The 17,570-nt window shown below is 41.2% G+C and overlaps 1 protein-coding gene across 4 annotated transcripts in view; it reads right to left on the reverse strand.

Moving 5' to 3' along the window:
* TRAF3IP3 (TRAF3 interacting protein 3) overlaps positions 1-17,570 on the reverse strand; it is a 967,079-nt gene that overhangs the window by 303,276 nt on the left and 646,233 nt on the right. For all 4 annotated transcript variants that reach the window (XM_044077128.1, XM_044077127.1, XM_044077126.1 and 1 more), the window contains exon 5: positions 10,224-10,248. In XM_044077128.1, coding sequence (XP_043933063.1) covers positions 10,224-10,248 — 25 coding nt within the window. The remainder of the gene's footprint in view (positions 1-10,223; positions 10,249-17,570) is intronic.

Raw genomic sequence — 17,570 nt, forward strand, 5'->3', positions numbered from 1 at the left:
GGCTACCCATCTGGTAATGTAGGAGTTAATACCCAATAGAGATGAGTTTTTTTTATAGTACCTGAGGGGGGATATTGTGTCAAATGCCTTGACTAGGTCAAGATAGGTGGCATGCACTTTCTTACCCTCGTCCAGGGCCTTGCTGACTTTCTCAAAGAAGTCAACCATGTTTAACAGGTATGATCTACCTTTAACAAATATGAACTGGGTTGGGTCCAGAGTTTGGAGATTACCTATGCCCCTGTTAATAAGGTGCATAATGATTCTTTCCATGGCCTTGCAGATGAGGCTAGTCAAACTTATGGGCCTATAATTCCCAGGACCAGTTGATGGTCCCCCTTTGTGCAGAGGGATTACTTTTGCTGTCCTCCATTCTGCTTGAGTGTAGCCAGTTTACAGGCTGTGGTTAAACAGGGATTCAAGTGGATCTGCTTGGTCATGTTTTAAGTTGTTTAGAAGGCTACCTGGGATGTTGTCTTGTCCCACTGATGCTGTGTTGTTGGCCTTGGAGAGAAGTGAAATGACCTTCTCTTCTGAAATAAAAGGCTGAGGAATGCTGGCAGGAATACTTTGTAGGGGACAGAGGGGTGAAGTTTGCTCCAAATCTGTCAGCTAGCAGGTTGGATATTACCTCTGGTTGAGTATGTGTGGTGCCATCCACAACCAGTTCAGCACATGGCTGGGTATTCCTTTTTTGATTCTGGACATAGTTAAAGAATGGCTTGTGATTATCCTTAGCCAGAGAGGCTAGTTTTGCTTCATAATTAGTTTTGGAGGACTTAACAAGATCTCTAATTTGATTGCTTAAGCTGGAGAGAGATCTCTTACTCTGCTGAGCCAGTTCCCTCTTGTTCGTGAACATTAGTTTCTTTCTCTTGTTGTATAGTCTATTTATACTAGGGGTCCACCAGAGTGGCTTGTTTCTTTGGCAAGACCTGGTTTTAATCTGGTCAGGTACAGCTGATTCTATGCAACTGCTTAAGTGGTTATACAGGGCATTGGCATACACCTTTGCATAGGAGTCCACGTTATCTGCATTTAAGGGGGCTGTGAAACGTCTTATACCATCACTTAGTAGGCGGTATTTTGTCTTTGAAAAATTCTTAAGTGTTTTTGAGGTTGATGAGGTGTCTGGTCTTATAATTACATTGAATGAGACTGATTTTTGGTCCAGTCTTACCAGGGAGGAACTCACATGTGGGGGAGTGCAAATGCTCTCCTGTATTAGTGAGTACTATGTATAGGATATTTGAGCCTCTTGTGGGTGTGCTGACTAGCTATTCCAGAGCATTTGCATTGACAAAGTCCAAGAACCTCTGAGCCAGCATGTTTGTGGTCATGTATGTTTCCCAGTCAATGGTAGAATAATTAAAATTACCCATGAGTAAGGTGTTAGGCTGTATGGCAAGTGACTCCAGTATGTCCAGGTATGCAGTATGCTTTTCCTGTTTCATGGTGGGGGACCTATAGCTAACTATGATGTGGTAGAGGGCTTTGCCTACAGTTAATTAGACATACAGTAGCTCAAGAGTCATACTGTTCGACCAGTCTCAAGGTGTACTTATCCTTAATGAAGATGGATACACCTCCTCCTTTGGTTCTTTCAAGCTCAATTTGCAGTCTGATCTTATGGAAGGCATTGTAGCCCTGCATGGCCCGGCTGCTTGCTGCAGCTTTGAACCATGCCTTAGTGACTGCACACAGATGTCAGCATCTTCCAAAGTGAGGAGTCCTTCCATGGAGTGCAGTTTCTTTCTTGACTCCTAGCATTAAGCAGCAGTACCTTGAGTTTATCTAGAGAGGATTTTGTTATGTTGGGAGGTTGGTAATTTTGCCACTGCCTAAAAAGGCACAATAGGGGTGGCTAATGTATTTATCAGTATCCAAAATCCTGGAGGAAACAGGTGCAGACCATCTCTGGCAAAGAAGCGTGGCCTGTCAACCATGTCTTCCTAAGCTGACAGATATTGGATCCCCTTGGACTGACACCAGAAGCTAAGCCTATTATTAAAGTTGATCATTTTTTTTTGTATTGTGGCATCATCCTTGAAAAATATAGAATGCTGCTTAAAGCTAGGCTTATACCTGTCTGTGACACATAATCTGAAAGCTCAGTTGTGTCTGTCTTCATATAGTCCAGTGAGGTATATCTCAAATCATTCACCCCTACATGGATTATGACAGATTCATACCGGTAGTTAAGTGACTTCAGTGCTTCTGTGACCTGACAGATCTTGGCACTTGAAAGGCAGCTAATTGTAACCTGCTCCTTATCCAACCTGGTGAGTGAAACTTCCGTGTGTCTCACAATGGAGTTACCTATGACCAATATATTAGGTTTTGTGGTGTTACATCTTATGGGCTTATTTGTTGAGAAACTGATGTGTGTGTTATTATGTGTTGGTGTTGTTTTTTGCATTGTTATGTGTGTTAGTAGTTTCCATTTGGGATGCTTCTGACCTTTTGGTATGTTACTAATAAGTACCTCCACATATGTGGGTTTATATGTCATGTTCTTATTTTGTGTGGGAAGTGTGTGTGTACTGACAACCTGTTTGGCATTTCATTTGTTCTTATGTGAGAGTCTTGCCTCTGATTTCAGAGTGTAACTACATCTCTCACATAAAGTATATGTTTGTCTCAGGAGTAAGTGGTTGTCAGTATACATGAGACAATTGCTACATTGCCTCAAGATGTCCATGTCTATCAGGCTGGCCAGAGAGATGATCGGAAACTGCATGTCCATGATAGAAGGCTCTTACTGTATGTTTTATTAAAGAATGGAATGGGTTAATTTGACAGGACTGTACTGGTAGTGCCGAGACTACAAGAGGGACATATACTTTATGTAGACTAATCTTGATCAATAAGGCAACACTGCACAGTGCGCAACTGAGTTGCTCCTAGAGCAGCAGAAAAGCTTAGAAGGGTTTCACTGCCAGCTGTTTAGGGAAAAACTGAGCTTCTAGGCTTTTGTTTCTACACAGGGCACTGCTAACCACTACTGAGTGAAGAGCAGCACCGTGCAAACATGATGTTTAAATATGAGTAAAGAGAAACAAGTTTTAAGCTAACTACCAATCAGAAAAGCATGCAATAAGCCTTCCACCAACAATCCCCAACTCAGGCAAGTTAGATTAGCACACTTCTGCCACAAGGATGCAGAAAAACACCTTAATGTAGAATAGCTGGTTTAGAGCCCAAGTGTAACAAGACCACACAAACTACCCACAACAGCCCTACAACTAACAGATAGAAAGTAATACAGTGCAATTAACTACTTAAAGCAGCAGAAGTACATTTTTGAAACTGCTGAAGTATAGTCATTGTATATAAGAGAATTGCAAACACAAAAAATACTTAGAACCCTTGTGTGTGTTTCCCAGCTCAGACAGATCATGTTAAACACCTGCTGCCACTAGATGAATAATTCCAGTCCTCCTAATGTAAAAGCACAGTAAAGGAGTGCCCAGACTAAAATGCTACCACAAACAAAGATACAGATACAGCAGTGTACTTTAAACAACTTATAAAAGTGTGTTTATTCAATAAAAGTAATTTGCTTTATATAAATGAGCCAAGAGCCACTCCATTGTACAGCATTTATAAAGGCACTAAAAATAAGATTAGCTGATTAATAAGCCCTCCAGCCAATAAAACTACATGCAGAAATTTCAAGTGTTTCCCCAACCTAAACAAACAAGACTACCTCCTAGTGCACTATTTGGAAAATCACTGACCTCTTGATGTAAAAATAAGTGTTGCTAGAGTGTAAAAATGCACTAAATTATCCAACAGCTAGCTAGATAATGAATTCAGATAAGTAAATCAGTCGAATAGACAATGAGAGGCAAAATGCACTTTTTCAATATAAGCACAAGGAAAGGCAAATAAAGAATTCAATATATCAACAGCAGTGTAGAAAGGGAGGAGCTTATTAAGCTCAATTTACTGTGGGGATTGGCAGCTTAAAATCACCAGGTTTAAAAAGCGGATCAACAAACGTTTGGGTGGGGGAGAAAAAACTATCCTGCATATTTATCAATTTTGCTATTTGTTTGTTCTAACTTTTGGAACTGAGTTTTAAAGGCTATCATATAAGATTATATTTTCACAGTATAGTGAGACAACCTGAGGGAGAATCTCTTGCAATGTTTTAATACTATTCTGCTTACCAACCCCTTGTTTTCATATCTTTTTTTTTCAAAAGAGTGGAAAACTCAGAATATGTTGATTACATTCAAGTGTTGTATTTTACCTAAGGCTCACCACTTTGTTTGCTCCTTTTTTTTCAGATTGCATGTATCAGTGTTCTTGCAAAACCATTTTTATATATAACTGCATGAATCATGTGTAAAAAAAAAAGATAATCTTCTTATTTATCTGCCAATTAGTTTTGCTCTGCAACCAGCTGATAGTGGGTTGGAAGGCTATGACATAGTGAATGTGAGACAGTACCAGTCCAAATCACAGTTAAACATTTTTGCATATTTGTTATTATTCATAGGTTCATAGGTGTTTACTAGGCTAATGGCCCTGGAGTCTTTACAAGCCTAGCCTATAGAATTGCCCTGGTATCGTGCCAACCAACCTTAGTTCCCAGTGCCTCTGTTGAGTAGAGCCACTGGAGTGATCCCCGGGGTGCATTTTTTATTTCCCATCCACTCATCAAGATTTCTCTTGAAGAGGGCCAGTGAGGTGCTCTGCTTGACATGTATGGGAAGTCTACTCCATAGCATGGGCAGTCTCTGGGTTATGAACCTTTCCTTCCAGCATGTTCTGTTGATTGTGGTAATGAGGTTGTGGTCTCTGCGTGTGTGGTGCGGAGGGATTGGGATTTCTTTGGATGTAGCATTTCTAACAGAGCTGGGTCAGACATGGCTTTGTAAGTCAAGCAGAGATCGCCTCTAAGGTGATATCAGACAGAGAATAGTTGGAGTTTTTTGAGTCTGTCCATATAGGACAAGTGTTTAAGGCCTAGTATCCTCTTTGTGAGGTACTTTTGCAGCCTCTCCAGTAGTTGCAGGTGTCTAGTGAGATACATGCCAAATGGGGCATTGTACTTGATGATTGGCCTAATGAGGGAAAAGTAGAGGGAGACAATGACCTCTTTCTTCCTGGATGCAAAATCCTTAGTAATGAGATGTGCCACATAGAAGGACTTTCTGACCACAGTGGCAATGTGGTGATCAAAAGAGAGGTTGCTATCATACTGTGTTCCCAGATCTCTTATAACGCCTTCTGTGTTCAGTGGACTACCATCAATGTGGTAATTCAAGGGAACCGGGTTTTTCCCAAAGGGGATGAAGACACATTTTTTGGCACTGAGCTTAAGGCCATGGTTCTGACACCAGTCGTTGGTCTCATTGAGACCTTTCTGTAGGATGTCAGCTTCACTTGGGGAGTTAATAATAGCTCCCAACTTGCAATCATCTGCGAACTTTGTCAGCCAGAGTCCCTTCATGTTGGTCTGGACTTCAGAAAATTAGATACCAAACAGAAGAGGACCCAGGACCGAACCCTGTGGCACTCCACTTGTGACTTGTCATCAGTCTGACTTGGAGTCAGCTACTTTCACAGTGGGTTCTATTTGCGAGCCAGTTTGCAACCCACCTAGTGATATAGGGGTTGATGCCTAGCGTAGTAAGTTTTTCTATGATTCCTGAGTGGGGAATGATATCAAAGGTTTTGGCCAGATCAAGGTAGGCTGTATGAACCACCTTACCTTCATCCACAGCTCTGGTGACTGACTCAAAGAAGTCAATCAAGTTGAGCAGGCATGATCTACCTTTCACAAAACCAAACTGTGTAGGATCCAGAGTTTGGAGATTCCTTATATCCTTGTTTATTAGGTCCATGATGATGCATTCCATAGCTTTGCATATCAGACTCGTCAGGCTAATGGGGTGATAGTTCCCAGGGTCTGTAGTCGCTCCTCCTTTGTGGAGACGTATGACTGTAGCAGTGCACCATTCAGTAGGGACAAAGCCTGAGGTGAGGCTGTGATTGAACAGTGCACACAGGTTTGGTGCCAGTTCACTCTGTAGTTCATGTAGAACACAGCCGGGGATACTGTCAGGTCCCATAGAAGCTGTAATCTTGGCCTTGGACAGTGCTGTTTTAACCTGTGCAGCAGTAATACTGGGTGCCTGGCAATCTACTGGTATTGTGATTGGTCCTTTGGGGGGTGGGTAAAGTTAGCACTGAATCTGTTCGCCAGTATATTTGCAATATCTGTTGGCTCGGTATAGGAGATACCATTGTGCAGTAGCTCAGAGCAAATCTGGATATTGCCATGGAGATTCTTTACATAACTATAGAAGGCCTTGTGGTTGTCTTTACTATCTGCTGCAATTCTGTTTTCATAGCTAGCTTTAGAGGATTTAATGATGGATCTCAACCTTTTGCTGAGGCTGATAAGGGAGCTTTTCCACTCTTGGGACTTCACCTTATTCCGCATCAGTTTTCTCCTTCTGTTGTAGAGTTTGTTTATGGCAGGGAACCACCAGATTGGATTCCTTTTTTTGAGGAGAGCATCTTAGTTCTATTGGGTATGGCGAGATCCATGCATTTGTGTACATGTTCATACAGTGCACTGGTCTATGATATGGGGGTCATGCAACTATTCTCCATTTGCATGGGTGCCATGAAGTTAGTCGCCTCTGTTTTTAGGAGCCCAACGTTAGCTTTGGAGATGTTTTTCATGGTGGTTACCTTTGTTGGGGGGGTGGGAGGGATGTGGATTTCCAAGGTGATTAGCTTGTGATCAGACCTAACCAGGGAGGAGTTGACTACTGGTGTAGATCAATGGTCGCCCATGTTAGTAATGACCAGGTCAAAATGTTGCTACCTCCATTGGGGGTAAGAACGAGTTGATCCAGGGTATTGGAATTAATGAATTCCAGAAAGCGTTGGGCAAGTGTATGGTACATGAGTAATTTTCCCAGTTAATAGAGGGGTAGTTGAGTTTGCCCAGAATGAAAGTGTTAGGTTGGACCCTAATATTCACCAGGGTGCTTAGGAATGTAGAGTGTGAATTTAGGACATGGTTGGGGACCTATAGCAGGCTATGACCTGAATTGTTGTCTTACCCAATGTTAGCTGCACCTGAAGTATCTCAGATGTGCTATGTTGGGCTACTAGTTTGGAGGTGTGCGCATCCTTTATGAATATGGAAATGCCACCATCTTTGGAGCTTCGGTCCAAGTCCTGGGGCCAAAAGATGTGGAATGAGTTGTAGCCTGATAGTGCAGGGGTTCTTTCTGCTGCCTTGAACCAGGTCTCTGTTACAGCACAAATATTGATGTTCTCCATTTTAAGGAGTACCTTGAGTGAGTGCATTTTGAGATTTAGACTTCTAGCATTGAGCAGCATGACCCTCAAATTGCATTTGTTTGTGGTTGTCATGGTGGTAATTTGGTCTTTGGAACACCGCCTAAAAATGGCACTATAGGAGTGGCAAGAGTCTTGGCCAGTATACGGAACCCCAGGGGTGACAGATGCAGGCTATCTCTGGCAAAGCATCGAGGTCTGTCAATCTTGTCATCCCAGGCAGACAGATACTGGATCCCCTTAGAATGACACCAGAAACTTAGCCAATTGTTGAAATCAATCATTTTCTGCTTGTACTGTGGTATCATTCTGGGTGATGGTAGGATGCTGCTCAGGGCTAGGGTCATATCTGCTGGGGTTACATAATCCAAGAGCTCCTCCATGTTTCTTTTCATGTAGTCCAGGGAGGTATGTCTCAGGTCATTCACACCCACATGTACAATGACAGAGTCATATTTGTACCTGTTGTTGAGGGACCTGAGTGTGTGCGTTATGTGGTGAATCCTGGTGCCTGACAGGCAGCTGACTGTTACTTTCTCCTTATTCAACCTAGTGAGTGGGACATCAGTGTGCCTCACTATCAAGTCACCTATAACTAGTGTGTTGCGCATGTTATTTTACCTCAGGGGCTTTGGTTGAGTGGCACACTGTTTAGGAGAGTTATGTGTCTCATGATTAGTGTTGTGTTTTGGTGGTCAAGTGGGTTTCTGCCTTGGAGGTCTCTGCTGTTTGGTTAGATTTTTATTGAGAGCCTCCGCGAAGGTGGGTGTGTGGTTTGTGTTTTTATGTGAAGGCAATGCTGGTGTGTGTTCTGGAGGGTTATGTGTTCCATGTGGTGTGGTGCAAGTGCTGACCTTCTCCTCTTGACCAGCTATTCTGGTCTTGGCTGGAGAGTGTGTGGCTTCCAGTTTGGATATATAAGAGCATCACTCACTAGTCTGAGTGTTGGGGGGTAAGAGGAGAGGGTTGTCAGTGTACATGAAGCAGTTGCTACATTGCCTCAGGATGCCCAAGTTCACCAGGTTATTAGGGGAAACCACAGGGAACTGACCTTTAGACATGCCTGGAGGGGTGGGCATTAATAAGTACTGGAGCTGTTTCCTTGTACAACGTTTAGTGCTGGTAGCACTTTTGTGTACTACAATAATTGCTGCAAGAAGTATGGTAAAGTCCTAAACTAACAAGCCAGTAAAAGTGCAGGAGAGGAGAGAACTAGCAGATCTAAGGGAAAAATTGAAGAACAGACTCTGGCACTGCTCAGAAGCTTACAAACAGTCCTGGATACAGCAAATCTGTATCTGGACTAGATTAGTAATAGGAAAGGTGAGAAACAAGCGCAGATGTGGGCTTTTAAACCAGAAAGTTGAAAGAGATGGAGAAACTGCCCAAATGGTAAATAAACTGCAATTTCTGGGCCAAAAACCACTCCTCTTGTGGTAGATAGGCTACCTAATGCTTACCACTCCCACTGATAAGCTAGAAGGCTTCCCTACAACACAGAAAGGCTTGGGAGGCTCAGAAGCTTACAAACAGTCCTGGATACAGCAAATCTGTACCTGGAGTAGACTAGTTACAGGAAAGGTGGGGAACAAGCACAAACATGGGCTTTTAAAACAGAAAGTTGAAAGAGATGGAAAAACTGCCCAAACGGCCAATAAACTACAATTTCTGGGCCAGAAACCACTCCTTTTGTGGTAGATAGGCTACCTAGTGCTTACCACTCACACTGATAAGCTAGAAGGCTTCCCTGCAACACAGAAAGGCTTGGGGGGTCAGAAGCTTACATACAGTCCTGGATACAGCAAATCTGTACCTGGATTAGGCTAGTTACAGGAAAATAAGTAACATGCTCAGAGTCACTCATACCCCAGTTATATTTATATTCCTTTAATGAACCATTTCTAGCTCTTTTTGACTTGTAGAAGGTCTTCTGAATGCTAGTACTGAATGATTTGAATTACTCATAAAGCCATAAATGTGTATATTACCACACACACACACACACACACACACACACACACACACACACACACACACACACACACACACACACACACACACACACACACACACACACACACATGCACACTACACAATTTATATCCCTCTTTATTCTCTTCCTTGATAGAATCAGTATTCTTTATCATGTATGCACACTCACGTGCACACACACACACACACACACACACACACACACACACACACACACACACACACACACACACACACACACACGCACACACGCACATGCATGCACCCACGCCACACAATTTATATCCCTCTTTATTCTCTTCTTTGATAGAATCAGTGTTCTTTATCATGTATGCACACTCACACACACACACACACACACACACACACACACACACACACACACACACACACACACACACACACACACACACACACACACACAGTCTTACTTTGGTTGCCTCTTTATTCTGTTTCTTGGTAAAATTAATATTGTTTAATGTGCGCAAGCACAGAAGTGCGCACACACACACACACACACACACACACACACACACACACACACACACACACACACACACACACACACACACTTTTACTGTTTCCCTTTTTATTCACTATCTTGGTATAATCAGTATTGTTCGACATGCATGCATCAGTTTCTGAATACCACTTTCAACTAATTATTTAATGATGCAAAACTAACATATAATGGCTGTACACTGCAAATTCTACTGTCAAGTACTATGGCTTCCATGTATATTAATTACAAAGGAAAATGATTTTTGTAAAACAGAAAAACAAATTAAGTCCTTATACAAAGAAGTGCCAAAATCTTGTTACTTTACGAAGGAATAAACTGCATATTGTCCTAGAAACAAACATATTCTTTCTATGTATTCATAATTGTAACAACATACCTCATTCAGGACTGTAGTTCCATAGCTGCATCCAAAACAAAAAGGTAGACTTTAGTAGTAAATAGGTTCAACATAAGCAAACAAAACAATCTTCAGCATACAACAGACTTCATTCTTTTAACTAACACCCTACTTACTGAAAAAAAACAATAGTTAAATAATAAGGACACAATTATTAGTTACTTTACAGAAATATGGGTAATTTTTGAACCATTGCTTGCCATGTTGTGATGATAAATTGAAATTATACCTGTGTTGATGACAGATACAAGGGAAAAACAATTGCTATTTTTTAATAACTAGAGTAATATTCCAAGGGTACTTTTAGCTACAAGTACTACATGCTTTCCATTTAATCTGTTAAACTGATCATTAACTCATTATTTTGACTCTTTCTGTTTTGATGTTATATTTTATATTAAGTATTCTTTTATTTGATTTTAATCCTAACCCTGATGAGAGATACTTTTAATATGAAACCCTGACCCATGGGCAAAAAATGAGAAAAAAGGGGCTATGGAGAGATGGATGCATGGTTCTTTCTTACTCCTTCATATTTTACCTTGTATAACTTATCAGTGTGTAACATTGTTATTGGGAATGTGTGAATGTGAATATGTAACCAGTGTATTTGTTATTTTGGTTGAAAGCTATAAGGCTCTTCAAAGGACTATTGTTGTGCATCTTCCCAGACTTAGCCTTCTGTCTTATTGAATCACAAACCATAGCATATATTTTTAGAGAAGTATACCTGCTGGACTCAAGGTGGAGCTCACAAGAGAGTTTCACTGGATTCGTTTCAGTTTTATACTTTTAGTAATTTGTGATCCACTGTTAATGTACAGCTAACAAACAATGTCTCACATATTAACATAAATGCACACGTGTGCACACACACATATACATTGCTGCTATCAGACCATTTTGCTGACACAGGTAAGTGGGTCATTGTTAGCGGTGGCAGTGTGTGTGTATGTTTATGTGTGTGTGTGTGAGTGTGTGTGTGTGTGTGTGTGTGTGTGTGTGTGTGTGTGTGTGTTTGTGTATGTGTCTCTGAATGTTTGCAGGTTAAATTTAGTTTAAAGGTAAAGTAGGGATAGATTTTAGGTGTGTTTGCACTAGTGTTTGTGGGTTAGGATTATAGTAAGGATTAGGTAAGAGGATAGCTTTAGTATTGTTTTGGTGTGTCTGTGTGAGTGAGTGACTGTGTGTCTGTCTATATATCTGAGCCCATCTTGTGTAGCTGTACTGTTATGGAAGAGGTTTCTCTAAGGTGAGGTACACGGTTAGGGTTAGGGATAACGCACGTTATTAAGGTGGTACAGGGAGGGGGTGATCTGATGCAGAACAGCATGGCTTCTGTTCTGTCCATTCATCTCTTTTCTCCTCACAGATATTGTAGAAGTTTGGGAGTCTGGCAGTAAAGTCTCATAGTATTTTGTGGATCTGGGGGAGGCATATAACTCTGTACTTATGAATGTCTTGTGAGAGCTGTGATGACACTACAAGGTCCAAGGTCAGGTGCAGTTTGTCATTCAGCCCTTTAAGAAATGAGAGTTATGTCCACGTTTTCAGCTTTAAGTCATACTCATTCAAGGTGGGAATAGGACTCGTCCATAGGTGTGTCTATTCTACATTTCCATGTCCTAATTTTAAGGGAAATCAAAAGCTCATATCCAGTCTAAGGATGTGAGAAGTGCATCTTTGTTGTTTGATGATGATGCTGTCTTCTTAGCCTCAGGTAACTGTGATCTCCAGCTTGCACCAGTTGAGTGTTTAGCAGCTGAAATGAACTGTTCAGCATCACATCAAATATTGTTCCTCACTCTCAAAGCACAGTAGATTTGCTTTCAGCAGGTGGGTTGGATCAGTTATCACAGAGGAATTTAAGTATCTTTTCTGTGAGTGAAGGCAGAGTAGATCCAGAGACTGACTAGTGGAAAGACACATACGTGGCATTACATCCAGCATTGTACTGGACTGTGGTAGTGAAACAATAACTGAGTCACAGGATGAAGATCTTAATTTGCTCATCAGTATATGTCACATGCTTTGGGTAGCAAAGAAATAAGACCCTGAATGCAAACAAAAACAAACAAAGAGATAAGATTCCTTCGTATAGTTTATTTATTTATTTTTTCAAAGCATACCACAGCACCATTGTTATAGTACTGCTACCCAATGCTGCACATTCAGTCCATGTCTACCAGCTACTTCAGTCTTCCAGTCTTACTCTGTTAATTTTTTGTTGTCAGACATGGAACCTAAGGGCATCCTGGGGGACTTGACCATCCACATTCTGTTGGGGGTGGGAGTTTTGATTATGCCGTAAAAAATCCCCCCTTCTCTTGTGATGCCAGTGGTTGTAACCAGTGGAAGAGCATGCAACAGGGATGTTGTTCTGTATCACCCCACCTCTGCAGCTGCTCAGCTATGTCCACCCTACTTCTTCCTGGATGACAGCTACTGTGATGTCCTCAGCCTCCACCAGGTACTGATGAAGGAATTCCCATGGACCTCGCCCTTCCCTTAGCATGGTATGCCCATCCCTCCCTGCTGCTCCATCAGTCACCCAAGCCACTAATCAAACTCGGGTCAATTGGCCATAATCAGGGGTTTTCTCTCTATGCCATTGGAGCAGCTCAGATTCCTTCATATAGTAGCTGGGCTCACTCTCCAAAACATTGGTCAGAGCTCAGAAGGCCTGCAGGATCTTGCAATATAGCCACTGCCTCTATAAGTGGAGAGGAGTCAGTTGGGATGATTTTGGTTCCTACTGAGGAATACACCCTCAGAAGATATACCAAACAGTGCCCTCCTCACCTGGGTGATTCTCCAAAATATACTCAGAATACTCAGAGGAATTAGGTCTCTCACCTTGCCTTAGAATACTCAGGAATCCAGTTGATGATCTGGAGGCTGTGCTGGAACAGGGTAATTTATGGTTTAGCAAATGGACACTTAGATGATGGATGGTTGGATGCATGGATGGGTGGACTGATTGAATGGGTGAATCAATATACAGCTATTTCAATAACAATGATATGAAGCACTGTCAGACTGTTATTTCTGCATTATTTAAGTGAACCAGATTTATTAATTAAAGAAATGAAGGTGGCACATGTAAATAAAGGAGTACATATATGTGTTTCTCTGCAACAAGTGGTTTAAGATGTAAAACTAGATTTTAGAGCAACATTTATTTGATCTCTTAGCTACCAGTGATGTGAACATTGGCTCTAGATGACCCAACCCCATATGCAAAAACAAGAAAAAGCTGGTGGTACATGGATGGATAGGTGGATTTACTGGATTTCTGTGGTGCTGCTGGATCAGAATGTTTGGTTTCATGTGTTGATAGATTCATACTATGCTGTTGATTGGTGAAGCCATCTTTAGCCACTAACATCCCACTATTTTCTACCTTTTATTATGAGTAAATGTCACTTCTTGCACCCCTTTTCTATGAGAGTAGAAATGTCAGACCTGCGGTGAATTTGTGGTTTCCCATTTACTTATCTCTGAATGTTTTGTGACATGTATCTGTCCTGCCAACAGTTTCAGTTTGCACTGAAGCGTAAGTTTAATTTTTCAGGACAAGTGCCCATTGTGTTATTTGTTTGGCAAATTCATAGGAGATAACATAGTACTGGGTCAACTAAGGTTGGCAAAGAAAAGGTCACACTTTAAGGGTCTGTATGAAACAAAACTGAAAAAAGAGAGAGAGAGAGTCCTTCTAGGAAGTCTACATAGCACTTGGATGCCCTGCCCTTTATCTTCTTTGTGAGGAGTTAACTGGGATTTTTCAAGTTGAGTTATATGTCTGGACAGACAGATACCAAAAGGGAAATTATATTATTTTATGAGTCTGGCAAGGGAGAAGTAGAAAGGGATAATAACTTCATCTGACTAGAAGATACATCCCTGGTAATGAACTGGGCTAGGTAGAAGGGCATTCTGGTAATCAAATGGGCTAGATAGAAGGACATTCTGATAATGACAGAGTACTGGGCTAGGTAGAAGGGCATTCTGACAATGATAGGGTAGCACTATTAATAGAGTTCCTTGTCTACACAAGTGTTCAGGTCCATTATAACTGGGTCTATGAGCCATCTATGTGGTAGCTTCATGGATGCTTATGTTTCAAAAAGGACAGGATACTACATTTCTTGTCGTTTAGCTTTTGGTCATGGCTTTGGCAGCATTTGATTGTACATCTTAAGTCCTCTTGGAGGATCCAGGAGTAAACTAGAGAGATAATGATAGCTCCATTTCTGCTGTTGTCTGCAAACCTGGTCAGCCGCAGACCCATGATTTCAGTTTTAACATCAGAGAACTAAATACTGAAGAGAACCAGTACAAATCAGATCCCTGGGGGGGAGGGTCAGAAGTGTATTTGGAGCAAGGTAAAGGAGGCAGAAGCCCCAGGCACATGGTGATATGAATTGTGATCAGCAGTTGCAGATGGGGCAGTATTGCAGTACCAGTGTTCAGAAACGAATGCCAAGTCACTTACTACATTTGCACTAACACTTGTAATAAAGAAATTTTCGTTCTTAAAGTTGTACAAAGAGAGGATTTCATATTTCTCAACTTAAGAGTTCAGGTAGTAGCGGTTAGCGTTAGAGAAGCTAGCTATGGGTCTGAAAATAAATGCAGGATTGTTTAAAGCTCAACTGACTCAATTTACTGTTTTTGGAAATAACTGGCTATGTAAACCTGGCTGAGTAAGGAAGGCTATGGCAGCTTGATATGGATCACCATTAGTACCACGCTCTTTTGAAACGTGTTGACAAAAAGGTTGCATGGTGTTAATAGTTGACAGTGTACCTCAAAACTCGCAGTGGAAAGGTATTCTTTGTATTGGCAGGACATCTTTTGATGGTGTAAAGATATGGTCAGTCTAGGCAGCAGGTAGCATTATCATGAACTTAGCAGACATATGCAGAATGCAGCTTATTACTATTGTATTGCTTATCTACAATATGAAATAGAATGGCACTGCTCATTTAACTAAGTACACAGCAAATCTAGTAGCCAAAATGACATGGCCAGGAAAGTGATTAACAATAAGGACACAAACAAACAGCTAAGATTAAGTTCTGTGATGGATAATATAAAGATGCTGCTCACGGAAAATATATAATTGTTTGTGTCTTTCGGCTTTTCCCGGTTAGGGGTCGCCACAGCTGAACTCCAGTCCGCTAATGATTGGTAGTTGATTTTTACGTGCCGAGTTACCAGCCCTGACGCACAACCTTCAATGAAGGTACACCCATTCACGCATGTCTCCACGCAGAAGACGGTCTAGCTGAGAATCGAACCGGACAGCATCTTACTGTGAGGCGACAACGCTACCGCAGCACCACCACCGTGGATACGGAAAATATATAAAAAATGGCACAGAATTAACAACTTAGTTTACCTATAGCTTTCTGTCTAGACCATAACAAAGAAGAAGCCAATGGAGGCTAGCTTAAAACATTTTTTTCTGGAGGGTGTATCCTTGGTATGGGGTCTCTATTCCTTTCTGCATCTCCAGCCACTAAAGATAGTCCCTCTCAGGTTGCACCAACTTGCATTAAAGGGTAATTTGTAACTCTGTTTTGACCAAGTTGCTACAGCCTCAAAAGCTGCATAATTAGAGATTGTGAATGTGAGGGCAGCACTCCCACACACACACGCACATTGAAGGTTACGGGAAAAAACATGCATAAAGTATTTGTTGTAAAATGATATCTAATGATATCTAATTAACTACTTTGTGGTGATCTACCTGATTAGCCGTAAGTCTTCTACACTACGATGAGAATTATGTGGTTTGCTTTCTGGGAGATGAAGGTGATCTTACCAAGGGCTTGTACTGTGAGCTAAGAATGTAGTAATATTATACAAAGCAGTCTACTACTAACATAACAATGCACTAGTAGTTTTCCAGCTAAGGAATCAAACAGAGGTGCTGCTTGGCATGCTAGATGAGGAGTATAAAAATTAAGGTACAATTATTTTAGCTGTGAGAAGGGAGTAATAATTTCAACCAAGAAGGTAATGCTGTTATCCATCTCAGCTTTTCTAAGATATATAACATAAAACATTTTATTTCAAGGACAGAATTAATAACTTTGGAAGAGATAACTTGTTACATTTGTGTCTTAGGCATATACATACAAGTATCAACAGGATTTTATGAACACAGTGGAATAGCTTGGGCATTTTCATACTATCAGAAGGAAAGGCACTGTTTTTTTATTAAGGAAAGCATATAAGAAAAATTTACTTATATAAAAGCCTTTGGGCAACAGCCTCTTTTAATACTGGTACCACAGAGCAAAATGAATTATAAATACAAAACGTAATAATAAAATATGCAATGAAATACAGCAGACAAGTCATGCTTTTAATAATGCTATTCAACAGTAAAAGATAACTTGGGAGAAATAGAATATAAGCAGGATAATAAAGTGAGAGTTAACAGTTGTTAAAAATGATGGTAAAAGTCTAAACTGGGATAAGTCCTGAGAAGAATGGGAAACAGAAAAATACGATTGTGAAGAGGAAGAATTTGCCAAAAGTCAGACTAATGTTGGTCCAGATGACATACCTGTGGAAGCATGGAGGTGTTTAGGTGAAATGGCAGTGGAGTTTTTAACTAGATTGTTTAATGAAATCTTGGAAAGTGAGAGGATGCCCGAGGAATGGAGAAAAAGTGTTTTGGTACTGATTTTTAAGAATAAGAGTGATGTGCAGAGCTGTAGTAACTACAGAGGGATTAAATTGATCAGTCACAGCATGAAGTTATGGGAAAGAGTAGTGGAAGCTAGTTTAAGAAGGGAGGTGATGATTAGTGATCAGCAGTATGGTTTTGTGCCAGGAAAGAGCACTACAGATGCATTGATTGCTCTGAGAGTGTTGATGGAGAAGTACAGAGAGGGTCAGAAGGAGTTGCATTGTGTCTTTGTGGACTTAGAGAAAGCATATAACAGGGTGCCTAGAGAGGAGTTGTCGTACTGTATGAGGAAGTCAGAACTGTCAGAGAAGTATGTAACAGTGGTACAGGATATGTACGAGGGCAGTGTGACAGTGGTCAGGTCTGCGGTGGGAGTGATGGATGCGTTTAAGGTGGAGGTGGGATTACATCAAGGATCAGCTCTGAGCCCTTTCTTATTTGCAATGGTGATGGACAGGTTGACAGACGAGATCAGACAGGAGTCCCCGTGGACTATGATGTTTGCAGATTGTGATCTGTAGTGAGAGTAGGGAACAGGTGGAGGAGACCCTGGAGAGATGGAGATATGCTCTGGAGAGAAGAGGAATGAAGGTCAGCAGGACTAAGACAGAATATATGTG

Source organism: Protopterus annectens, chromosome 7.part0 (assembly GCF_019279795.1).
Source record: "Protopterus annectens isolate FY-2018-M chromosome 7.part0, PAN1.0, whole genome shotgun sequence".
In the NCBI taxonomy this organism is placed as follows: Eukaryota; Metazoa; Chordata; order Ceratodontiformes; family Protopteridae; genus Protopterus; species Protopterus annectens.